The sequence below is a fragment of the Anopheles gambiae genome, chromosome 3, assembly GCF_943734735.2.
Source record: "Anopheles gambiae chromosome 3, idAnoGambNW_F1_1, whole genome shotgun sequence".
Taxonomy (NCBI): Eukaryota; Metazoa; Arthropoda; class Insecta; order Diptera; family Culicidae; genus Anopheles; species Anopheles gambiae.
This window is the reverse complement of record NC_064602.1, coordinates 8,353,438-8,380,339: the sequence shown is the minus strand read 5'-3', so window position 1 is coordinate 8,380,339 and position 26,902 is coordinate 8,353,438. Positions and strand designations below refer to the sequence as shown.

Here is a 26,902-nt window from a genome sequence, read left to right as displayed (position 1 = left end):
TGAATGTAATGTGTGATATTATTTACATTTGAAGCATGTAAAGCAATTTTAAACGGAATTTACTCCAATAAGTCATAATAGACCTAATGTACGTGTCTTCGCAACACCAACTCCCCTTCCTTTCGTAGACATTTATCATCATGACTCACACATAATAAGACTCCAGCAAAGTTTCACCTCCCCAAAAACGGTTCCAAACATACATCATTCCCATCCCAGCGAGACGATTTTCCCGATGCAATGTTATTGCTTCCGCAAACGCTCGCAAATGGTGCACGCCAATGGTTCCGGTAACGTCACGTAGCACTGGTTGAAAGGTTAAATGAACTGGAACGAAAAAACGAAGGCGAGGGGAGAAGAGTGAGGTTGAAATTGGTCCAACGCAATGGGCCTGCATTACGGTAGTGAAAAACGCGAAGGATGCTATCAGATTAAGAGCAATTGCCCGAGATGGTTGGTTCGAGGAGGCAGGGAAGCAACATAAGGGGAAAGACAAGGAGCAACTCGAGGACACGGGGGAAAAGATTAATCTAGGACACAGCCGCCACAGTTCTAGAAATATCATATCTCCTGCTCTCCTAACTGGTAGCAGGCAAGCGATCATTTTCCGAAGAAGTAGAACAAATAATAATAGAAAGAGCCAACGAGGACAGAACAGGGCAAGGGAAAAGGGAGAGAAAACGGATCCTTTCGGGATGCCAGTATCGCACACACGCACGCCATTGCCCTCACCACACCAGCTGGCCAGAAAACTGGCGCAATGCAAGGGACAAGCTGCACCGGATTAAGGGTGAATGAGAGGCGGTTTACCTTTTTTGTTATTATTTGGCTCATTTTGGCCGTACGTTTCAGGTTGTGAGGGATTCGTTGTTGCGATTGTGGCAGCTGTGCTCGTGTGTATGGATGAAAAGCATTTAAAACTTTGCTCTATAGATCGGCTAAAGCAATTGAGAAAAATTCAAACTATAATTTCAACTCTTAAAAAGACAACAAAATTCCAAAAACTCCTCTACCCCCAACGAGACGTGTGATCGTGTGCCGAAAGTTGAGCTAAAAATAAAACCACTGGCACTGACCCCAACGCGCACGGGGAATTCCTGCGTGCAGCAACCATAGCGCACGTGAAACAAACGGAACAACCATAACAACAAGCAGCCGTAAGGAGAAGAAATGCACCCGCAGATCGCGTTGCAGGCGCACCGGTTGCTGCTGCAGCGGCCGGGGCCGGTGTGCAACCGCTTGCCACCGCGCCACCGGTCGTGGCACACACCGTCCGTGGCCGGGCCCCGTTCGGGTAGCCTGGGTAGTGGGGGAAGTTAGCCGAAACGAACCTGGCCCGGCGACCGAACCTGGACGAACGTGCGCTGGAGAAGCAGCAAACACCTGCGTGCGAGCGGGAAAGACAGCATGCGAGCGAGAACGGACAGGCGAGACGGTTATCCCCACCACTACGGTAGAGTACGGGGAAATTCCCGAAGACGGTTTTCCACCACCGGCATCACCACCACCATCCACCACCATCGGCTGTTTCTTGATTTGCCTTTTGCTCGAACGTTCGTTGCGATCGTGAGCTGAGCTACTTTTGCTCACCTTGCAAGGCACTCACGCGGAACGGGTGCAAATGACGGTTGGGACGGTGGAACTCAGCGTAATGGGAAGATTTGGGGTTTAGTTTGTATCACAGAATGATCGTAATTTTCATAATTTAAACATTTATCTGATTATTTTAAGATCCAATAGTTTGTAAAAAGATATGTTTGGTTAAATTTTTCGTAAAATTCTGGACTTTTTTCGCTCATCGCACCCAACCACCACCCGACATGCGTGAGCAGCTCAGTGTATGACGATGAGTTCCCCAGGGCACATGACGGAGGCGGCGGTGGCGCTCACAACCTCGCCGTAGCTCAAAAACGCTCGTGCACGTGTGCACCTGTAACTCCGCCCCTTTTTTAGCTCACACCCGGGCAGGGGGTGCATGTGCACCCGAAAGTGCGCCGCGCGCCCGACAGGAACGGGACACGAACCTTCGCGGTGCACCGACTTCGGTCGCCTATAAATAAGGGCGCTCGGGCGTTCAGGGGTAACACTTCGGTTTTTACTCTCAAGCCTGCCGCACCCGTAGCAAGTTTCGTAGCTATTTCTATTCAGCCAGCTCCGTTTCATGTTTATCACACACAGAGACACCCGGTCCAGAGCAGTCGAAAAGGTGGTACCGCAACGCCGGAACAGTGAACAGATGTAGCGAAAGGATAGCAGATCTGTTTTTATTTCTTCGGTTTTTGTGTTTTGTTTGTGTCAAACTGATTTCATCAGTTCTCAGTGTACGTGTGCATGTGTCGAAGCTTATGAACCCCGAGCGAACAACAAAAAGGATTACTGTGCATTGTTTGTGCTGTCTGTGAATGTCCAATTGAAGAAAAGAAAGGAAGATCAATGATCAATCCTGGTGATGCAAAAGTGAACTCGTTTTGAGCCGTCAAACGTCGATCGTGAATTATTCGATCGTTACAAGAAAAGAAGTGAAGTGAGTGATTGGAGCAAGCAAATTCTTTGCTAGAAAAGAAACAAATAAAAAGTGAACTCGTCCAACTGTTTGGAAAACGCACGTTGCGTTGGTGTAAAGTTTTAAGTTTTATCAAACACTAGTGTGTGCGTGTTCGAGTGCCGAACACCATGCCAACATCGATCATGCAGAAAAACTACAGCCACTGCCCGCTCAAGAAGCGCCCCGTCTTCATGTCGAAGGACGACCCAATGAAAAATGGTAATTATCTTTTTTCTTCCCCAAATTCAATCCTTAACTTCAATGTTTCTGAGGATCTCCGATTCTTGGAAAGCATCTTCCTGGTTGTGATCTTTCCCTGCTGGTGATCTGCTGAACTAACACTTTGCCTCTTCCCATTGCCTCTCGTCCCGTCTTGCGCACAGATTCCGATGGTGAGATGGAGCCGGAAAACCTCAGCACCAAACCGCAGGACCTCTCGATGAAGTCCATGAAGAAGAAGGCCCGCTCCGAGTCGCCCGAGGAGCTGGTCGTGATCAAGGCGGAGGACACTCTGCCCACCCCGCCGCCCTCCTCCTCGCCGAGCCCGAGCGACACCAAGTCGCCGCTGTCCATCCCCACCCCCACCTACGGTTCGCTGTCCTCGATCTACTTCCCCGGATCGCGATCGCCCGCCGCCTCCTTCCCCGCCGTCTACCCTGGCTTTCCGTACGCGATGCCCTACAGCTCCGAGTTCTACAGCGCCTACCAGACCCAAAGCCCCCACCATCCGGCTGCCCCGCTGCCCCTCCACCCGCACCATCCGCATCATCTGCATCCGCACCACAGCCAGATCTCGCCGCCGCGCTCCGAGCCGCTGTCGCCGTACAGTGCCGGCCACCACGACACGTCCGGCAGCCCATCGGCCTCCCCGACGCATCTCTTCCGCCCGGACCGCCACTCGCTCTCGCCGCCGCCCTCGATGGTCGTCCCGGCCTACCCGACCGAGCTGCGCCTCAACCAGAACAACAACATCATCAAGTCGGAGTCGGCCTTTGCCCGGGCGCAGCACCGCTTCATGCCGTACCCACCGCTGCACCACCCACACCACCCGCACCACCACCAGCATCACCCGCACCATCCGGCCCACCATCATCCGCTGATGGCGATGTCGTCCGTCGCCGAGCATCCGTCCCTGTCGCCCGCCTCCAGCCACACCTCGTTCAACTCGTACCTTTCGTCGCGCGGCCGCTCGCTGTCACCGATCTCCTCGTCGGCACCCGCCAGTCCGGGCGCCGATTCCGAGGAGAACAACAACAGCCTCAGCGCCGCCAACGGCAACAGCACCTCCCTCTCGTCCTCGTCCGGCTGCTCCTCCATCCTGACGGAGAAATCGACCTCGAGCGCGAACATCCTGCAGAAGAAGGACGGTGGCGGCGAGAAGGGAGCGTCGCCGGCGGGTGGCAACGGTGCACCGCGCTACCAGTGTCCGGACTGCGGTAAGTCGTACTCGACCTACTCGGGCCTGTCGAAGCACCAGCAGTTCCACTGCCCGGCGGCCGAGGGCAACCAGGCGCAGAAGACGTTCGTGTGCAAGGAGTGCGACAAGCCGTACAAGACGCTCGGTGCGCTGAAGATGCACATCCGTACGCACACGCTGCCGTGCAAGTGTACGCACTGTGACAAGGCGTTCTCGCGCCCGTGGCTGCTGCAGGGCCACATCCGCACGCACACCGGCGAGAAGCCGTTCGTGTGCAAGCTGTGCTCGCGCGCGTTCGCCGACCGGTCGAATCTGCGCGCGCACCAGCAGACGCACGAGGACGTGAAGCGCTTCAAGTGTCCGACGTGCACGAAGTCGTTCTCGCGGCTGCCGCTGCTGACGAAGCATGCCGAGTCCGGGTGTCCCGGTGGTTCCGGGTCCGGCGATAGCAGTACGGCCGGTTCGCCAGTGCCATCGCTGGCCCGCTCGGACAGTCCGCATTCGCAGAGCGGAGGTTCGTCCGCTGCCTGCAACATCTCGGAGGACAGCTTCATGCCAACGGTGCTCCCGCACGGTGGTAACATTGCCGTGTACTAGAGAGAGAGAGTTGGTGAACAGCGAGTAGTGTCGGAGTGTGCGAAACCATTGTTGTGTGCCTTCACCGTGTGCCCTTCGTCGCAGATTGTTAAGGCGCGACCAAAGACTGATGAGGAGAAAGAGAGCGTTATTAGTGTGAATGTGTGTGAGTGTGTGTGTGTGTGTGTGCGAACGAGCTTGTTAGTGGTAGGAGGATGCGCAAGGAGGATACACGGAAAGAAGGAAAGCAGGACGCCGTTTGTTCGGTTCTAGTGCAGGGGAAAGCCTCCCAAAAATCGATGTCCCCCTTCTGGGAAGGGACCAAGAAAGCAGACCCTTATGTTTTTTACGTCTAGTAAGTTTATTTATTTTCCAACGAGCAAAAGCAAAACACAAAAACGGAAAGTTTTCTTTTTAGTTTTTTTTAGTTCAAAATGCAGAAAAAAGGAGTAAGAAACACAAACACTGTTCCAAACTAGTCAGATTCGTTTAGTTTAGTTTCGATTTGGTTCGACTTAAGTTTAGTTTCTTTTTTGTTTAGTTTCTCCCTTTTTTCGTGCCCATCACAGCAAACAAACGCTCGAAAGTGTATCATTTCCTATTAGTTTTCATGCTTATGTAATTACACCTTTTACTCTCTTTCTTTTGTATCCATGTAAGAAGATCTCAATGCATTTTCTAGAGCCTTCTAGAGAGCGCATGCAACATAAAAACGGGAGGGAAGAAATCAAATATCAAACAAGCCATATGCAGCCCTCTTTTCGAGGTTCTTGAATCCAACAGCAATGAAGTTCTCTTGTAAAATATATTTTGCTAAGTGCCTTTTCCCAAAAACAAACAGCAATCACTACTACCACAACTCTCCATACTTCCCTCTTCGTGTACCAACGAAATGAAACGTGCATTTTATTTGTAGCCATTTTTGTGCTAGCATACACCAAGTCCTATCATAACTGTACTTTTTAAGCGGCGTTTGAGCAGGCGTTTAGAAGAGAAGAGAGCAGAAGAAATGACAAACTAAGTTTATCCTATACTGTGTTTAAGGCAAACCCCAAAATGTACATATACTTTAGCAGTTTTAGGAGCGTTATTAAGAACCAACACACATACACGTACAGACAGTTAGTCGGCTAAGCAAAAGGTGCGAAACTTAATATATTTTGTTTGTTTTTTTATGCTATCAGTAGGTAAGTTAAAACTGAAAGCCACGTTAGAAGGCTAGGCTAGGTAGACTCGTAACGAAACTTTGTTTGTAGTGTGTAAGTGCGTAATTTTGCAAAACCAGCTGCAGCAGCGGCCAACCAATACAACAATAGTGGGCTAAGAGAGAGAGAGGATGCGAGGTGATCGTGTGTACGCGCACGCTTCACAAAGCGAAATAAATGACAAGAAAACCTTAAAATGAAAAAAAATCCTATCTTCTTTTTATTTGTCCATTGGGATGCAGAATGTGTGAGGTATGGGTATCCGAAATGATTAAACGTATTTTCAAACTTGCTTGTGTCCACTCTTTCGTTGCACTTCGCTTTTGCAGAACTCGGTTTTTCTCCTTTTTGTTGGTTCGGGTTGTTTTTTGTTTCGCCTGGTTCATTTCCGGCCGTTTCCGGTAAGCTCAGCTGTTTTATTACTCTTCTACTCTTTGCTGCATTTTGTGGCCGTTCTAGTTTTGGTTCAACCGCCCCCGACACCGCACCAGTACGATCGCTCATTGTTCATGATCTCCTTTTTTACGGTTTTCCCGCTTTGCACAAACGCTCTTCTTTCTGTCGTTTTGATTTAATTTTTCACAACCTCATTGCACCGGGCAGCGCGTCAACAAAAGCACCTGATTGCAATTTCAATGCACTTGTGTGTATCCCTGTATCCTGTGGCTGCTGTCGTGCACATCCGGAATCCGGCGTGGTATGTGTTGGGCAAGTGATCGTTTTTTTGTGTGGATGGCGATGGCAAAGGAAAGCCAGAAGACAGAAGGAATTGTTCCGTTTTGTTTGAATGGTTGAAAGGAAGCCTTTTCATGTTCGGTTTCTGCAGCCGGAAGTGCGGAAACGGAACAGGCTGGCAGGTAGTTTGCCGAGAGAGACTCACCTGCGATCGCTTAAGCGCATTACTGAGGGGCAGGTCAGGAATTGGAGTTGAGTAAAATGAAGGGAATTATGGGTTTTAAAAGAAATGCTGATGGCATTAGACTCCCGGTTTTGCATTGTCGCGATTGCAGGAGGTGTAAAACACTGCAGAAAACTGTAAAAAAAAGATTAAAAACACATGTTTTCTAAAGACAGGGATCGTTTAGAATCAGACAGTTTTCCAATACAACATTAACTCCTTTTTTACCTCACATATTATTCCACTTTCGTACACAGGGATAAGCGTCATTGTTTTTATTAGACCAATTTGTACATCAACACACACACACATACACACACACACATCCGGCGAACACTTCCGGTCGATCACACGGAATGACAGCAAGCGACACAATCACAACAAACGTATTCCAAGAAGTTCAGCATTGAAAGGAAAAATCAATAAATGAATGGGTTTTGAGTGAAAACACTTCCGGTTCGCAGGGACAAGCTGGACAACAAAAAATAAAGAAAAATGTACGCAACAAGCATGATTGTACGCGATTTTGTGGCAAACGTTCCACTTCCAGGAATCGAACTTGTAGGGAAGAAGGCAAAACAACAACAAAATCCATCAACCGGGTCCTGTGTGAGAAGCTTTGCCGTTTAGAAGACAAAGCGAGGGCAGAGTCTTTGCGCGCGAAGCAAAACATCCTTTTGCATGTTTCTGTTTTCATTTCCCCTCCTGCCGAATGCAAGGAAGCGAACAAAATGGGAAGTAAATAGCGAGCTGTCCACCACCATCGCCATCATCATCATCATCGTCGTCGGGCACTTCCATCCCTTAAACAACACGTCCCATTAACACGTCCGCCGGTATCGTCCGATCTCGATCTTGATCGTTGACGACATCGATCGAACGAACGCGCGCGTGAAACGGCTCGATCAATCTTCAATCTGCAATCCAAGAGTGCAAGTACAAGAAGTGCACCACTTAACACAGGCACACAAACACACGCACACACGGTCCGTTTGGAGAGCACTGCCCTCCAACGAAGTTCGCGCAGGCGTGGAAATAGAGCGCGGAAAAACAAAACCCCAGCCACGTAAAATGTCATACGCGATGGGGCGAAGAAAGCGATGTTGTTGCTGTTCTGCAGTCGTGTGGACGTGATGTATGATGTACACCCATTTCTAATGTGCCGGCAGTAACGAAAACAAGGGCTTCGGCTGTTCGGACTAGCCTTTTGTTTAGGCGGAGGGCTGAATAAAGATTGCGGGTTTTGGGGGGAAAGGTACCGATTCCATCGTGACCGATCTAGTTTTGAGGTTAATCGATCAACTCAGTGGACATTTGCGAACCGATGGAAGGAAAGGTGTACAAGAGTCGGTCAGCCGTGCGGAGTGGGAGACCTGGAGGGCATGAGCACAAGAACAGAAGGCTCACAATAGACTCACGGAGCGCAGGGGTTTGGAAAGAATGATGCTAATAATAACGGCACGAACATAATTTGAATAAGCGATGAATTGTTTGGAGCCGATGCAGCGTTGCCTCAGGATTTGCTCCCGTTTTAGGCTTTGTGCTCGGAAAAGGAGAAGAAGGTTTTGATTTACGATCATTTGTAGAAAGTGACTCCCCGACGGGCAGACAAAATACTGGAGAAGTTGAATCTGCACAAAAAAACTTGTCCATGTAAGAAAACACAAGGAAGCGATCAATGTCTAATTTCGATCTCAACGCACGATCAAGCAGATGACAGACCAAGTCCAACAGAGCGATCCTTTCTCTTTGTTTTGCCATTGTCCAGCAAACCATTCGGAAGCATTTAAAAATATTATCCAAGCGTCCGGTTTTCAATGGCCCAAGGAATTACAAGCCCAAACAAATTAGATCATCGGAGCTCTTGAACAATTCCGTTTTCAACTGTATCCTACCTTAGGGCGAAGGATCAGCTACCTAAACGTTTCCAAAAAAAAAAAAGTCATTCGGGGGAAAAACACTTGTTACGGTGTGTTTTCCGGAATAAATTATCCCTGCTACCTTCGCACTGTGCCGGGTACAAATCGAGCTGCAACGGGGGAAACCGTCTGAAGAAAAGCACAACAGGTGTGTGTGTCCGCATCGTGCTGTAGGTAGCGGCTACCTAACTCTTCGGGAAGTCCTCGTGCCGCCGATTACCTTCACGCTTTGTTGACGGAAATTCCATTATCTAGTTAAATTATTGTTTACATAGGTAATAAAGTTTTACAGCGTCAGGTTCCCAAGAGGCTCCAGAGTGTCAGAAATCCCCCGGGATTGGCTTTTCCACTGGGTGATTCCTCTGTCCTCTGGGCGAACTTTCGGTTTTTCTGTGCGGAAAGATACACGCTAACTGTAAACCCCGTTACCATGCTGACAGCCGAAATTAAAACAGTGCCTACCTTGATCACTGGACATTTGGGTGTTGTTTGCAGCGACATGTCCTCCAGGCGCAAACAGAGCTCCAGAATCGACCTGACGGTGGCGATGAAATTATTATTCTAGCGTCACGGTTCCACCCCCCTGGACGGCATCACGTGTTTCAGGCCAGGAATTGCAAATTGACTTCAATAGTGTTGCAAAGTAAAATAAGTCGCCCACCCCATTCGGAGACATGTTTAGAAGTACGAAAATCGAAACATCTAGGCAGCAGATTCACTTGCTTAGTTAGCATGCGATGCACAGCTGATAAGCGGTTGTACAGACAACAACAGTTGAACAAAAAAAAGAAAGAAAAAGTGTTGTTCACGCCACCAACAAATTATTGACTTGCAGATTGTCACCTTGTCGGAGCATCTCGTGCTATGGAATGAAGTCAGCATTTGCCAGTCGGGCGACTATTTGATAGCAAATCAACAAACACAGAAGGACACCACCATTCCACAAGCGTCTCATTCAATGTGACGAAGGTGCGGAGGAAGTTTTGCTCGTGCAAACGGTATTATTCTAACAGGACGACGACGACGATGGTGTGTACCCGTGTCGGCCGACAACGGGAAACAGGGAAAGTGTCTCGCGATTTCACGTGACTGCAGCGCTGGGGCACATAAGCAAGTGATCTCCATCTTCTGCAGCGCACCAGACACATTAAAAAGTCTAAGCGAAGCACCGAAAGCATTCCCACCCCTAATAAACACCGAACGACGCGGCGCATAACTTGATCGTGGACGTGGAAACACTCGTGCACTGTCAATCGTGTGCTGTGTGTGTTATCATTTGTTTTGATGAATTAACTATGAAGCGTTTGGCGGGGATCGGCGCGACAAAGCCAAGCACAACTCCCCTGGTTCTGGTTGCAACGTGCTATGCGGAAATGTAAAGCGTGACCTGATCGTGTTCGAAATTAAGGCGTTGATAAGGAGAAGCACAGAAAAGGGAGCTGTAGAATATTCTGCGGCGGTCGAACATAAATGCATCCACAAGCAGCCGACCCGAAACGTGTATAGCGGTTGCCTACACTCGACACTGTTTAGCGCTTTTGCATTTCAAAATAGGACAATTGCCATTGCCAATCACGTGCCATTGATGATGGTACCTTTTTTTGCAATTTCCTCTCCATGGTAGACTACATCCGTTTCGATTTCAAAAGCCCCTTTGAAGACGATCCCATTGGAACCGAAGAGGAACACTTTGGTAAACGAGTCAGGTTCGTCACTTGCGCACCAGCACCTTCGGCAGGAGGATCGCTTTTTGTAGTTGGCACCAGGTGGGAACAAGAAATGGGTCACCAGTGCCAGCGACTCGAGCGACACGTTCGATCCCAATTTCCCGAACCTGATTCTACACACCCAAATATGGCCCAGTTCTGTGTTGTTGAATTGAAAAGACACACAAAACCTACCTTCCCATCCCATACCTCCGGTCCACCTTGGTTTGCATATGGATAATTTGGTTAAAGTCGTGATTTTGGCCTCACTCATTAATGGGCATGAGACAATTTAAATGGATGATTATTACAATGGAGCCAATTGCTTTACCGTTTCTTTACAGTTATGTCGCGTCGGGCGGCACGTTGCTCCAGTTGAAGCGGAGCGGGAAAGAAGGAGTAAAAAAACAAGGCCCCCAACATGAATTACCTGTCCGGTTCATCCTGGGGGACCGGAAGTGGGGGCGAGGAAATTGAAACAAGTCTCGATCGTTGGGGCGAAGAAGTGGGTAACCCAATCATCGGGGTTCTGTGTGTACAAGCAGCGAAGGATCGTAAACGAGCAACACCGACGACATAGGCGACGTCTTCGAAGGTTGAATGCTCAGGTTTGAGAGTTTGTACGGTTTTGTAGACACGGTGCACGGTGGATGATGGAGGACGGACTATACGAAGTTGGTGAGGATCACGCGATCGCGATGTACCACGGCAAGTGCTCCCCGGCCCGCCCTCGGGAGCCGACGACCGCAGCGGGACGACACATTGTGCATTGTGTGAGCTGATTTTTCGATGTCCCCATACTCGAGCGTCGAGTGGCAAGGGAAGATCCTTCCCGTCTTACCCTCCCGCAGATACACTCCACCAGCAAGCCACGCTGCGTCGTAGGTGATTTGTAGAATGGAGAGTGCCGCAGTGTGGTATATGATGGTCGCTTCTGTGACCGGTTCGTCGCTTGCTGGTTGCTCAAAGCGACTAGTCCTATAAGTCACCCCCGGAGTTGCGGGTGCCCCTTCTAATCAACGAGACACGCCGATCGACAAATTGAGCCGCAAAGGAAGACACGAGAAAGAGAGAGAGAGACAGAGAGAGCACGAGCAACTACACATCGCCTCACATATTTGGGAAAATTGGATCGTGAACTTCGCGTTTCCGTCCAATTAAGATCGCGATCGGATCGAGTCTCGGGCTTACGTGTGTACGCGCTGGTACGTCACAACGGTTCAGGGAGTTGAGGGAGGTGGATGATCATTCCCCGGGCGCACTTTCGGGGTGAAATGGATGAACGATTCTAAATGGCGAGGAATGGATTTCCCATTAGAAAGCAATGAGTCCACACGGTGAGTCTAATTGGTAGTCGACGGACGTCATTGTGCAGGCGTGCGGACATCATCGCATTCCGAGGAAAGGGGCATTGGAGGTTGTTTTTTTGGAGCAGTTGAACTGGATTAGCGATCATTATGGCACATGATTGTCAAATGCGGTGATGTCAATAGATCAAAGTCACGCAAACGCGGATTGAGCTTGTGTAGTTACACGAATGACGGAAGATTGGAAGAGTTGTTGGAGATGGTTGGAGCTTGTATAACGTTGCTTAACTGACTTCCTTTTCTTTCCAGCTAAATAGTTTTCCGAGCAGTGTGTTCACATCGGTTCATAAAACTCTTTAACAATAGCTTCTCACCTGAGCTTACTATAAAGAGACATGAGAGACAAAAGCCATAACAATGATCGAAACATGTGTAACGCAATGGCCCCCTTCGGTACGAAGCTCCAACTCCCAAAACAAATGCGTCTTCTCCTTCGCGAAGTCACGAGGCAAGCCAAACTGTTGTCTTCTTTGTTGCGATTCCTTCAAAACAAACTCCAAAATTCCATCCCAAGTGAAAGATTTTCAATACTCCAAAAGCGCTTATCCCGTGGTTCGAGCCTACTCTCCATTCGTGAAGCACCTCAAGTGGGACCTCCCTCGCTCTCTCTCTCTCTCTGTGTTGCCCGCACTTTGCGCTTCGCTTTTTAGGGTTGGGCATCAAATTTGGCAGTGCGTGGCCTCCCGTGTTACGCCATCGCCTTTTTGGGCAGTCAACAGCGTTTTTGCTGCTGCTGCTGTTTCGGGTTCGGTATTCGGTCAAACAAAGCCTTCCAAAGTGTCTCTAATGTGTCGTTTCTTTGCCCTCTTCCTTCTCCTTCAATTTGAGCTTAAGTTCACCGCGTATGGGGGGTAAGGCGTTGTTGCTATTACTGCGTGCATTCTTGAATGGATTTAGGGTCCTCCAGCCATCCCCGCTTCTCGCTATATAGACGGTCACATCCGGCGCTGACAACTCCACTGCCAGCGGCCTTCGGTCACTAATTTGAAGACGGTCCCCGCAGGGATGAGTGAAATGCAGCAAACACTATCTTCTTATTTATCGTACATCTTACGCGGGATTACCGGGGTTTTTTTGTTGGAATGTGTCCTAGGCCCACTTTTCTAAAACGCGCTACCGATGGGCGCTCGGGAAGATGTAATCTCTGTCCATCATTGCTCGACAAAGCACCTCAAGTAGATGTACCGCAGGAAGGGGAGCGTTCGGGGCGGCTGGTTATTTATGAATTTATGGCACTTTGGTGGTAACGCAAGAAGCGCGTCGTTTCGTTCCCCGCTTTGCCCTTTCGAGAGCACTTCCACGAGTGTGTAGCCTGGTAGCTTGGTAGCTACTTGGGTGTGTGCTCCCCATTCTGAAGTACCTTCATTAACGCTTCCAACAACGAACGATCTAGCGAGCGAGACCTGGCGGTTTGTTAGGAGGCAGCGGCTGGGTTGGCAAAATTAATCGCATCATTTCGCACATCGGACGCTTGACCACGTTCGGCGCGGCGCAGGCTCCAATGACATCGCACGAGCACGTGCAAGAAGGTTTTCGGTTTCCGGCCACCGTCGTCGTCGTCGCCGTCGCGGACAAGTTCTTTGGACCGAACATCACTCCCGGTCGCGTTCCTTCACGGATGAATTATGGCACAGTCTCCAACCGGAGCAAGCCAAGTGCAGCCGCTGGGAGTGTGTGTGTGTGTGGTATCACGAGTGCGCGTTTCCGTGGACCGCACAGGCTGTTTACGGGTTTAGGTAAGTGTTGCTGATCGTGTCCGCGGTATCTTGGTGCAGTGTAATTTCATACCTTCAAAGAAGGGAGAACGGCGGAAATACGTGCTAAGAGGGACGTACTTTCCTGGGTGGTAGCGTTTGAACAAGCCGGTGCAACACGCCGCTGACTACGATGATAGATAATCTGTCGGTTGAGTTTCTCTGTTTGTGTGACACCCAGAAGTGCCTAGAAGAGGGAAAAAATGCGACACAGAAATGAATTAAAAGTTGCTTAACATTGTTGTGTGGTTTTTCACAAACGAAGATAACATTCTAATAAGAAAGTGAATATCCAGCGCAGTGCCACCTAGTGTGTAATCGATGAACCGAGCACACTTCAGGCTGAACTGTCTCGATCACGCGTAGACACGTAAAGATGAATGTGCCACCGACGTTAATAACTTAATAGACTGAACCGGCCACTCAGCACCGTCTCGTTGCAGCGAAATTGCTCATAAATATGCCAACAATGTATTTAACGTGACATTTCATTTACCTCCTTCTTCATTCACTTTCAAACGCAACACGCATCATCATCATCATCATGATCATCATCATTACCTGTAGTGTGATCACATTTTGTCACGGCACTGGAATCGCTTCAAAGTGCGCCACATCGATTAGATGACAACCTGCGTTTGTCTGTCCGTCTCCCTTCTCTTGATGGACAACGATGCAACAGAATGCACCTAGTGCACTCAGCCTAATCGCAGCAAGAAGGCGATACGGCAAAAAACCGGAAAAATACCTCCACCTGGGGGAGTATGTGTGTGTGTGTCCCCTGGGCAGAAGGATGGCAAATCGTTTGACTAAACTAACACAAATTATGCACGCATGATGGTGATGATGGCGATCGCCGTCCTGCTTGTTGAGCGTTTTTCTGTGTTCGCTCCCCATTTTTTCTTAGCTCGCCGTGTGTCGACGGGGAACGGGGAAAAAACGAGAGCAGTTGCAACATAATTGTCTCCTCTGCGCGCAGCCAGCACCATCGTTGGAGGCCCTTGTCGTCCTAATGCTCTCCCTACGGTGTCTAGAGACGGAAGCAAAAGGGGCAAGAGAATATTTGTAAGCAAATCGGTTCAAGGTGCAACAGGGGGAAAAACGGCAAACCTCGGGTTGAGCTTGGGGCACAGCAAAAAAAAAAAAAAAAGGTGTCAGTAATTGGTGTTGATGTACCGGGGCTGTTGGCAAACCGTGCACCGCCGACGATGATGTGATGATAATGACGATGTTTTCACTAAATAATGACGATAATAGCGCAATAATTACAATTATTATTCGCATGCACCGGCTTGCGGCAAGGCACGGGAAGGCACAGGTTGATGTGTGCATGATTCCACCGATCGATCGTTTGCCTATGAAGCATCACGCCGAAGACGTCAGCAGCAGCAGCAGCAGCACAGGAGACATAAAGCGTAAAGATGGATACCGCCAACTGCAGTCAGCCGTCTGCCCCAACGCTCTTCGTCAAACGGAGCGCGTTAATGTTTTTATTTAATTAACAAGACAATTATTGTCATCTAATTACGACGTGTGAAGGGGCCGAGTGAGCAGTCGCTTCCGTCGGCACGAGCACGTGAGCCAACGAGTGGTGGGAGGATCATAATGGCAAACACTCTATGGAATGGCTGTGCGAGAGTGTGAATCACCCTCGACGTCATTTTAACGTCTAATTTAGACATCGATGCCATCGATGCCATCTGGCGGTAAAGCGGGCGTCCGAGTGCTGGGGAGAAGCACTTAGCGAACAGGTGCGAAACCGCGCGACGGAGCGTGGTTTAGACACGCCGTGCAAGAGTGGGAGAAGCAGTGCCAGAGGAACTTTATAGTGGGGTTTAAGGTGGTGGAACCGTTTAGCTATGCGCTAAACCGAATGCTACGATTGGCTAGCTTAGCAGGCACTGAAGTCATCGCTGTCTGCTGCTGGTGTGATGTTGTGTGCTTGAATGTTAGCAAAAAAAAGAGGGTCTGCAATTACATCATCCGCAACTGTGTGGCTATGGGTATACGAGCACGATAATTGTCGGCACGTAGGGAGCAGTGAGTGAAGCGAGGAGGTGATGTTGTGTGCCTTCTCAACCTACTCCTCCGCAAACCAACAGGCAACAGGTGCAGTGGCGCGTAAAACTCGTAGCTCCCTACTCCTACGGTAACGCGTCTAACGCGCACTTGCGATGTTTTGCTACTGCTTCCACCTGCTTCTGCTTGGTTGGTCAGGCCCCGCCTGGTCTTGGTGACAGTCTTGGTTGGTTGCGGATTTAATGAATTCATTCAACGCGCGTACGCGAATGAACGAACAACTACGACGCGGCGCAAGTGACGAACCTTTCGTTTTGTTTCCGAACCGTTTTCGGGGTGTGGAGTCGGTTCGTTTCGTGTACGTTTTTCAATTGGGCCTTTCGGTTTTGGGCTTCATAGTGGTATAGAAGATAACATAATTTGCTCAACAATTCCAAGAGAAACTTCCTATTCAAATAGAGCGCACAAAAGCGACCTCGAACGGCAATGAAGGCAAACGGCAAACGGCCGATACATTCCTTAGATTCCACCTTATTCGGCATCAGCCCCTGCCCACACGGGGTTGTTTTTTTATCGTAACTATCTCTTTACGTTTCATTGCCGTACGGAATCAAATATCTCTGTCTGTCCACGCGCTCCACGCACTTGCATCCCCGCCCCTGTCCCGCTCCTATTGAAAGCGAATGAATTCCTTACAAGATTCGTCTGAAAGCATTCCGATCCGCCTCGACACCGGCCTGACACTCATTGTTTGTCACTGTCAACGAGGTTGCTCCGGGACCGGCAGCGGGTCAGCATTTGTCACCCTCGCGAGACCCACAGATCGGCCGGATAGAACGCGTGCTGAAAAACTATTCAACCTGTCGCCCCGATACCCCGAGTGGCAATGAAATGGCAAAGTAGAAGAAAAAATCGCTCGCGCTAGGCGTGTCCCTTCGCTTAGTTCTTGGTGCCACCCGTCAGCCGGGTCAGCCGCGGCTGATTTAGATATGATCGAATTGCACTCAACACACACAGAAACACAGCTTTATCACGCGTCAATCTTAAGCGTACCGGTCTTTCGCCACCTTATCAGGACACGATCGTAAAGATAGCCGAAGCGTTCTGCGTTCGCGTTTTATTATGCGCGAACTATAAAATAATCCAGCGCAACAGTACGCAGCTAGCACAACTGCACGATGCGACGCACTCGTATGAATCATCACGTCGCTTTTAATGAGTGCCCTGCGCTGTCGTGTCAGCTACCTTATTCTGTTAAAGTTTCGCAAAAAGGTTCGTCGCCTGCCCGGCCGGCCGGCCGTGTTGAAGTCTTTCGTCGGGTTTACTCTGCTAACAAGATGCAGGCCTGTTGGCTAGTACACGCGTGAATAATGAACATGACAGGCTCGAAGGTCCCCCTCCCCCTTAGTTTTGCCAGTGCGCGTTTGACGTCTTCTGAGCAGCTGTGTGGGGGGCAGCGGACCTCAACTGTTCTTGGAGCGGGTTCGTCTCTTGCAGCAGCAGGGTGGTCGATTTCAATTTTCGGATTACGGGTGCATTCAGCTAGGAATTCGCTGTGTTCTAGCCAAATGGCGGTCGGGAAGCGTCGGCTACAGAGGGGAGAGGTCGAGAGGGAGAGCGCGATCCATGTCGATCAGGTTTCGTCGCTGATCGAGAGCTTACGGCGTGGCGCATACAAACCCAGACGTTCGGCCTGTCGGGGCCCCCGGAACGGGTGTTTGACAAATGAGGTATGAAGTTTAAATTGTTTCAATAATTTATTAGCATGATTTATGATGTCGGAGGGTTTTCGGGGGCCCTGCCAATGCTGACAATGTTGTTGGTAGAGTGCAATTGAAAGGAATGGGCAAAGGGAAAGGCGTTTTTTTATGTTCTGCACGATGACGGTGAACATGCATCGAGGGAGCAGTAAAATTGTTGTTATCATACTTTTTTAAATTTATGGTTACTTTTTGTTTTTCTCGTCGTTATTGAACTCTTTTTTGCACAGCCCAAGCAGTATTGGCAGGTTATTTAGCGAAGCTGAAATCTCACCTCCAAATCTGGAATTTCTTAATCTTATATTTATCGACAACTGGCACGCGGGGACGATTTGTTACGGCACCTTGCAAAAGAAAGGATCACACTCTTGTGAAATGCGTGCGTGAGTGTATGTCCTCCCTCTCTGTCTTTTTGCTTTGCTCTTTTCGCACACCAGCTTTGTCTAATTAATGTCCACACTTTGTACGCTCGATCGTAATCTCGGTGTGATGAAATAAAGCTTTCGCGCTGGTACAAAAATAGAACCACGCACCATTCGAGATTGACCGAAATGTTGACTTCGCTTTCAGACAAAGAAGCTGGGAAGCTCTCCAATCGATTGCTCCGAAAAAAAAACCACTTGCCAGGCCGAAATGGATCGATCTCGCCGACACGCTATCGATCGTAACCAGCCATCTTAACGATGCATAATTCTTTTCTTTTAATTTGGCAGCATGCGCGTGACGCCGTATTGCAGCCGTGGTGTCAGTGTCGCTTCGACTTCAACTGTCCGCCCCCAACAGAAGCACAACACAGAGAGAAAGAGAGTATCTTAGAAGGGGTGGTGTGAAAAAAAAAAAGATGATTGGCCCCCAATAGGGCTGGCGGTGGCAGCCCGTTGCCAGCCCTATTCAGCTGCCATTCGCCCAGACTGCAGGCTCACCGATGACGTGTGCTAGATCTCGCACTGCGTACACGCGCTAATGCTCTCGTTTTACCCACCGCGAGGTTTGTTTTCCCCCCATCGAGCTTGCAGCAGAAGACGTGCGTCCGCTTTGTTAACTTCTTCATTCATTCGTTCGTTCGCTCGCTGGCTCGTCGAATCATCAAATCAGCTTTGGGCACTCTCTTTGGAATAAAACGGCACACAGCATACGACAGCAAGACGACGACAGCGTCCCACTTGTGAGTGCCGTTCACGCTTTACGCGCGGTTGCAATTTATGATGCATTTGACCGTCGCGGCGTCCGTCTCTCGTCGCATCCGCTTCGGGTGGCTCCTCCACGAACCTGAGCTGAAGCTTCAATATGATACAATTAATAGTGCAAAAGATTTGGCGCCAGCCACCTTTGGGGTTACAGATTTATGTAATCCAGCGCCGTGTGTCTGCGCCGTAAGGTTCGGGGGGGGGGGGGGGGGGGGGGACAGCGTCCATCGTAGGTACCGTATGGACCGAGCTAATGTTGGCGTGTGTGTGATGATGAATGAGAATGGCTTAGACGGGCTGGATGTTGCTTCACCATCCAGACCAAGACGCCGTGGTGCCAACACTATTCCTTCCTCGTCTACGATGGCTACGGGCCGACATAGTGGAGGCAGTAGGATTATGCTCGGAACCGGACATTGAATCGATAGGGAAACGACACTCGTACTTCATAGGCACGTGCACGTCTGGGTGCATTAAAGACAGTTGTAAGACTTTCAAAGAATATTAGCAAACTCATTACACATCTTTAAGCGCCGTTTGGGACAGCAAAAAGTTACAGATTTCATTTTCATCACAAAGAAATACATCTTTTTGTGTCTTATGCTGTTTTGCTAGATAAATTGCATGATTCATCCCGTTGCGTGCTGCTTATAAACATCATTGAGCATCATCTTTTGGGTCATAAATGCAGCGTCTGGGTTGAGTGGACTCTGTTGCCCTGTCGAGCTGGTCGCAACGAACAAAGCTGGAGCTGATTCATGCTGCTGCGGATATGCTGCTACGCATCCAGGAGCGTTATCCCGGGCGGTAACCGTAACAATTGTGTCGCTGATGTGCTCTGTGATTGGTGGAAAGAAAATCGATTTACATAATTGCTTATTGCGCCGCTGTGCGCAACAGACCCGCGTGACAGATTTATGATCGGTGTGGAGTTCAAGAAACTACACCACAGCTCAAGGCGCGCATCACTTCCAATTGGAAAGACTCTTTTTAATTTTCCGAACTTTTACAACTCTTCGGCTACCTATTGTAAGGGGCTTAATGATTACGACTCGGTTTCCGGTGGAGCTGTACTGTCGGTTGAGTTCATCCAGGACAAGAACAGACGTGTCCCGACATGAAAGGGCGGCTCAGAACACTCGTCTGCAACAAGACAATGTGGTTCGCTCTCGCTATTGATCACTTTGAGCCTTGGTTTGGCATTTGGTCAATGTTTTATTGCTGACGGTTTGTGTGGGCCTGTTGATAAGCGCATTGACCCCCCCGAGAGCAATACAAATGACTCATTTAAGCGCTTTCGACACTAAGATGCTCCATCAAAACTGCGCCAAACGTTTTTGGGTAAAGGGGACGAATGAATTTGCACGGTAATTAAGTTGAAAATAAAACCCTTTTTTGCTACACACACACACACGCACACTGGACAGAGTAGGGGCACACACACAGAAAACTTAAAGGCTCCACCGCCAGTCGACGAACCATTTGTAAGCTGGAGCTGGAAATGATGCTGCACCGTGGAGAGATAGCGATCGAGAGGGTGCAATAATTATCATCTCTTCCCCAGCTCTGAAGTATCATATGGCACCATTAATTCCAATCCGCTTTCGAACCCAGCCTCACTCGGGGGATACACGATCGGGTGCAAAAATAGTCACCCACAGTGCCGGTGGTGTTGGTGGAGCATTATTCATCTCTCCTCGAGCTATTTATGAGCGCGACAGTTCGACCCGCGATGCCGTTCGCAACGATGATGCGACCCGGGGGCAATTCGCCCTCCCCCTTCCCGGCCCTCCACAAGAGACCGCCATCGGGAGAGGTGTAAAAGCATTAACGACCGTGCGATGTTCATATGTTCTGTCCCGAGACGATCCAACCATCTGTGGTCCGGGCAGTAGCGACCGTCTACAACGCGTCGGACACGACCCGGACGGCAGCGGCTGCAATAACGTACAATAAATGAGCTTCTGGTTGGCTGCGTGGGGGTTTTGCCATGCGGTGCAGTAGTTGTTACCTTTGTTGGATGCTGCTTGTAACTTCTGTAGAACGGTGTAAGAGCAAAGAATTAGGAAAACATAAAAGTGGGAGAACGAATATAAAACAAGCGAAGAACCTTGCAATAAGACGACAAAAATTGTTTAAATTAAACACATATGAATAAGCAATCAACTGTAGAAGGAGATTGTTTTGCGTGTGAATTGCTTTAAAGCACATAAAAGGAGCATGCGTCAGAGACTAGAGCCTCCTGCCGAGCCGCAAGATTGACCTTCACAACTCACGCAGAAGGCGTTGACAGTCCCCCAAAACGAGCAGCAAAACACAAGCGAAAATCACTTGCTTGGATGAAAGTGCACCCCTTCGTATGGCTTGCCGCAGCGACAGGTGAGCTGAAAACAATTTACCTGATTTGCATATTAAATTGAATTAAATTATGTTGTAGAGCAGGATTGCGCTGCCAAGACGCCCCCCGCGAGAGCGACGCGCGTTTGTGGGCCAATCGCCAATCCGATCGCATGCCATCGTTTCATCGATATCGCCCTGTTTAGTGGCATGTCTTAAGGTGACAACGTGTGTGTACGTGTGTCGCCCACGGTGTGTCGCTGGGGAAGGCCGCAAATCCCCCGGCGTGCTTAATACGCCACAACCGGCGCAACTGAGCGTAAGTGATTATTAATCTGCGTGTGCTTGCGCAAACACACCAGAAAGGGGAAGAGGAAACGCACCTTGGGATGGGGTGAGATGAGGGTCACACACATAAAGACACACACACGCGGAAATTTGCATACTACAAACTCTCCATCCCGTCCCGTTACCGTAGCACGTGGTGTTATCAAACGATTGCTTCCTTTCGAGGCGCGGCGTTCCCTAACCAAACCCGTAAACTGGAGCCTGTCGATTTGTCGAATGTTTAGCGCTAACGAGATGATAAATGGATAGCGCAGCGCTCCCATTCTGTGGTGGAGCGAGGAATGGAAGGATGTTTGTTTTGCCGGGAGGTGGGGTTGCGTTTGCCACTTGCTACCCTCGGGCGATGTCAGCTGTGATTAGCTGTCAGGTAAGGGTTGTTGACGAATGTGACGACTGACGGTGTGCGATTAGCAGTGATTAGGGACGGTCAGTGTTTCGTTGTGCGGAGGAACAAGTTAGAAACATCGATGTGTATGTGCGTGTGTGTGTGTGCGTGTCTGCTAATGACAATGTTGGTTAATGATCGTTAAACGATACCTGTGTGGTTTTGGTTTTTGGAGGGCAGGAACGATAGGGCGGAAGACAAAATTAAATTGAGCTGAAGGAGGACAGTTTCTGACAGATGTGAACGGGTTTTGATGAAGCCGTTAGGCAATTGGTTGCCGGTGGTGATTGGACGCACGCACTGCATTGGTTGCAAGAGCTCCAGGCGAGCGCTGGTAATTAGTTCGGTTTGGCAGGGTTGCAAAATAAGACATGTCACATGACAGGCGAACTGGTTTGTTACTGCATATTGGAGCGTGGAGTTGGAGGCGAGGGTTTTATGTCCTCTAGCGGCAACATCTTCCTTCCCGCCCATCAGCATCAGCTTATTTCAATCAATTAATGACACTATTTGCACGCAGCTTACGTACGCGAAGACGTGCAGCTGAGACAGAGACATCACCGGAACGGGCACTGCTGCCTGCAGACGCACGGCGAATTAATCCGTCGCCTGCTGCAAGTGCACAGCGATTGCAGCGATCGAGCACGATCTGCCGTGGCCATAAACAGCGGGATAACAATAACAGCAGGTCGGAAGACCGTTAACGAAGACGCTTACGGGCTGAAGTGGAGTTCCTCACAAATATGGTGACGCTTTGGGCCACCAGGGGGAATTAGTTTGACACGGAGGAGTTGATTAGCACCACCGCCAACAACCCCCACTGGAACTGCATTTGAAGGTGGATGATCTCAACATTTCCCAAACTGACAGGTGGTGTGAGACAGAGCTCAGAGTCGTAATAAGCGGTACGAACGTAGGAGGCGCTGTTGCAGCAAGTGTCTGAAGTTTTCAGTTGTGAGCTTAAAACCGTCTAATTAGCAAACGGCGGTCCAGACGTTGATCCTTTTTTGTGTGCTGTTGGTCTGGAAACAGGAATCACAAGACTCGTCCAATTACCATACTGATCGGAACTGTTCGATAGTATACCCTTGCTGGGGAAGGCAGCAGACTCACAGTGAACTCACGGGGCAGTGTGGAAAGCAATGTTCCGCAATTTATCGCTCTCCATTAATCTATGCAAATGCGCTCCGGTATGCTGGCGCATCGCCAGTCGGAAGGGATACCAACCGCTCGTCATAAATCAGTCGCCGTTGGTACAGTCACAAACACACACGGATACACACCGTTCGTAGGATGAATGGTCGCTGTTGACTAGGTTCCTTCCCCCCACTCGTGTGTGACGTTACTCGTTGTTCTCTCTCTAGGGCGCTGTAGAACGCATTCCCGGTACCGTACTGCAATGATGATGTTGATCAATCGACGTTTTATGAGTTGATTTGTTTGCGATCCCAGCGCCGGCCCCGAGAGTGATCGTTTCGGTAGGTAATTGCATTGCGTGCATATTGCATATTGCCTAGACGAGGTGGCCTGCAAAGGAAGTGAATCCGCCTTCAACCGTCACGTTTCTTTGATTTAAAATCGCGGAGAAGGGGAACAGGGAGAGCAAATGGGAAAATGGTTTCGGTCATCGGTCCAGAAACCGATAATGATTAATGAAGCAAATGAATTCGATTAAAGGGTCATCAATATTGAAACATTCTACAGTCGACATATATGCTAATCACCGTGTGGTGTGGTGGGGAGGGGCTAAAAGGGAAACCACCAGCCAGAATGTACACACACACATCATTTCTCCTCACCTCGAGCTGGCTGGCTGGCTAGTTGCCCATTCTTGCCATGGTGCAACTTGTTAGTTGGCGGGAAAAAAGATGAATCCTATGGCCCTGCGCCTGCATAGCCACCGTCAATTTATTCTTCACCCTGATGTCACTGTACCTGTGCCCCTGGTGTGTGCATGTGGTCGCCGGATATATTGGAAGCCATAATTGCGCAACTGCGCCTGTAAACGACCACCTTATAGGTGGGGGCGGGGCGGTCCAGGGAGCCCGTCGGCCATCGCAAAACACAAGCAGCAAAATCAAAATAATCTGTAAACAAGGTTCCACCGGCACGTACCACAAACGGATCGAGAACGGAATTGGTGAGTGGGGAGGTGGGCGGATCGGGTCGATTTGTTTACGGCTACTGGAACGTTTTGATTCTTGGCAAAGAGGGGGTGAAAGAGAGAGAGTAAGAGGACGACATCTTCTTGGATCTTGGAGTTGTTTTGCTGTGCGTCCAGCGCGAAATGCGAAATTGAAAATAATAAAGTGAAGTCCAACTGGACCACCGGTGGGTCAGTTTTCATGTTTTATTATTGCAAATTGCAGTATGCAAAATCGTAGCCCGTGTGGTGAGGAAGGCCTAAGGCTCTGTAGGAATAAGTTTTTTTCTTCTCTTTTTTGGGAAATGGAATAGCCAGTTGCCGGTGTAGATGTTGCTGGTAACAAAGGCAAACCTGGGAGGAATTCGCTTATGATGACCATGCGATGGCCGATGACGAAAAAAAGGGTGGATGAATATTGCAGCAGCGGGCGTTACCTTCTAGGGGTGCCGCTGGATGGAGAGTTTTTGACTAAAGATGAGCTTTTGCGGCGTGCTGGTGGTGAGAGGTCGGCGATGGTAATTTTCGGTGTGGTAAACACAAAGGAATAAATGTTTTTTTCTATGCAGCTAGCGGGAGGGGAATGACTCTGATTACATTAAGCGTCGGAAAAAGGGAGCTTTATATCACATGTTCATGTGATTGAGGAGCTCTAGAAGGCTTCTAGAACATCAATCAGATATCTTGAGTGCCCTAATTTTTGTGGAAGAGATATCTTCGCAGGTAAATTCCTGAAGAAGGAAACAGAAAACACCGCCCCAACACACGCGGTAACTGGGTCAACCGTGAAATATTCGATAATGAACTACGGCCAAACACATGCTTCAATTTTATTGGAATGTTTTCCACCACGGCCGCCGATCCGTCCGTTCAGGCAATATCTTAATTCCCGACCTGCTGCGTGATGTGTCTTTCGCCGAAACAGCAACGAATCTTAACATCAGCATTTTATCACTCACCCATCGTCGACGTCGTCATCGCTGCCATCGCCATCATCATCACCAGTTCTCCTCTGCACCCTTTTGCGCTATCGAACAGCAATCGCTGCACCGCTCCCTAACCTCCCCGAAGGGATGCAATTTGGGTGCGTGATCGTCTGTGATCCGACCGCTTTGCTTTCGTTTTAAACGTTTCTGTCGTTTTGGGGCATGAAAATTTCGCACACAGAGCCCGGCCCGGCGGGTGTGTTATCCTTACCGATTTCGATTGAAACTGACAAACGGTGCTTATCGGGGTGTATTGGGGTGAAGTGAAGATCGCGATCTTTGGCACCCCTATTTTCGTTACAGGGGCCGGGGTATCGCATCGCACCCGCCTGCCGAAGTGATGACGTGTTCCATGCTGCTTCCTTTCGCGAAATGAAATTCCCCGCGTGACGCGATTCCTGGAGCAAGCTCCAAAATCCTGGAGATCCATGCTGATCCCTACCCGTTCCGCTTACCTGCAGGGAAGGTTATACTTTCACATTTTTACTACCCCACCACGACGCTTTTTCGTGGTTTGGTTGCGCTCTTTTTCACCCTCCCCAAACAAACTCCCCGATACGGATCATCGCGTTGATCGGACGCGATTGAAATCGATGCCTGGAAGCCCTGGGGAGCGGGGTCATGGCGGGCTCCTTCCTTCCGAGGCAGATCATCGCGCCAGGATCGCTGCCCTACCCACTGGGGGTCATACGGGGTGCATTTCGGTCACACATCACTTCGGTGGGAAGGGAAAAAGGGAACGGACGAGGAGCCGTACACGAACTGGCGAAAGAAGGGAGCCAGAAGCGAGTCACAACCGTACGATATGGATCCGTTTCCTTCCGCCGAACGGTGGAGCCTCCAACCTCGATGGCCGAACGCAGATAGGGAAGGAAAAAGTTTTATGCTTCATTGGAATAAACTCTCCCCTTTCCCGAACGTCCCAACTCTCGATTAATACGCTGCATCGATGACCTTCGATGATAGGTTTCGGTCGGGGTTTTTGGGGTTTAAAGGGCTTTTTGGTGGCTCGAAGCAGCTGCAACTGTGGCCGTATGAGGGAGCCGTATGTCCCCCCGGCCCTCCCGAAATGCTGTTTGACCGAGAATTCGCCACTCCGTTTGACCTCGATTCGCGTGCATGCGCCTATGCATTTACGACGGTCCGCCGTGGGTCAGCGGGTTTGGTTTCTTCTTGTTCCGTTGAGTTAAAGTGTTTACGATTGGATTTTGTGGGGGGAAGCGTTTGGTACAACAAAGTGTGTGTTGCAGTTTAGTGCAGTGTTGCAGTTTGAGGTGGCATTGGACAAACTTTAGATTTGTTTGACAACTGGGAGGACAATCCGGCTTGGGCGATGGAAAACTTATCGAGCGAACGCACCTATACACACGCGTTGTCTGTTGTCCAATGGGTGGAGCTCATAAATTTGGTTAAAAGTGCGAATGTCATCTGATACATTGGTGACAAAATTGCACCAAACTGTGGAGGGTAAGATGGAAAGTTACCTGCGTGAAATTTTATGTTCATTTTTTACATCCAGCTTGCGTTAAAGCGCTCTCTTTTCATGCACTCCAAGAACAGTGTAATGTAGAACCCTTTTACCTCAAGCTCAGCTCCATCAATCCAACATGAGCAAGTGCAATAAAAACATTAATCCTGAAGCAGAAACATCTCTCCAAGGTTTGCCCCTGTGACGCCGCTTAAACAGTCGCGTTTGGGGGGACAAATTTGAGAGCCATAAAAACGCGACCGACCGACCACCCTTACACCAGTTCCGGATCTGATTGCACCGTATCAGACCTACCGCACGCTGGCTGTTACATGTGGTGTTGCCCCGTGCGTACTTTCGCCAATAAGTCGCACCAAACACTGTCAACGAACGGGTGGATCGGTGGGAATGGGGGACGAAGTGTTTGGCAGTGGCAGAGAAAAGCCTGTGGTGCGGTGACATTGGTGAGAAGTGGGACCTCCGGGATCAACATTGGTGGTGACAGCGTGCAACGAGCATCGCCGGTCCCGAGTGGTTGGGTAAAATATTAATTTCTTACAAGAAGATCGGCCGAACTACTTGCTTGGTAGTTGGTGGTCGGATAAATCGGCAGATCAGTGTCGGTGGTGGTGATGGTGATGGTGGTGGTAGAAATGGAGTTAAAAAGATAAATATAGCTTCACCCGGGCTATTTTGGGCTTTCGCAGATGGCAAAGGAGGAAAAGGGGTGTAAAATTAAATTCTTTGACCTTACAGGTTTTTCATTGCTGCAGTTTTCTCTCTCTCTCTCTCCTTCCTTCCTGCAAACGCCTTAACCGAGTGCATCAATTGGTTGGTTTGGAAGCGGATATGCTACCGTGAAGCCAACCGTGATCGACTCGC

At 49.5% G+C, this 26,902-nt stretch overlaps 1 protein-coding gene across 1 annotated transcript; it reads left to right on the top strand.

Moving 5' to 3' along the window:
* Positions 1 to 2,068: 2,068 nt before the first annotated feature.
* Positions 2,069 to 5,943, top strand: LOC1277710 (protein escargot). The gene is made up of 2 exons (XM_061658999.1): positions 2,069 to 2,764; positions 2,929 to 5,943. The coding sequence occupies exons 1-2, from the start codon at positions 2,674 to 2,676 to the stop codon at positions 4,557 to 4,559; spliced, it is 1,722 nt and encodes a 573-aa protein (XP_061514983.1). The 5' UTR covers positions 2,069 to 2,673; the 3' UTR covers positions 4,560 to 5,943.
* The last annotated feature ends 20,959 nt before the right edge of the window (positions 5,944 to 26,902 follow it).

Bases quoted from the DNA above. Each gene is read 5' to 3' on its own strand.
- LOC1277710 (XM_061658999.1), top strand. From the start codon at position 2,674: ATGCCAACATCGATCATGCAGAAAAACTACAGCCACTGCCCGCTCAAG. The intron at 2,765-2,928 runs GTAATTATCTTT...TCTTGCGCACAG, and splicing joins GGACGACCCAATGAAAAATG to ATTCCGATGGTGAGATGGAG.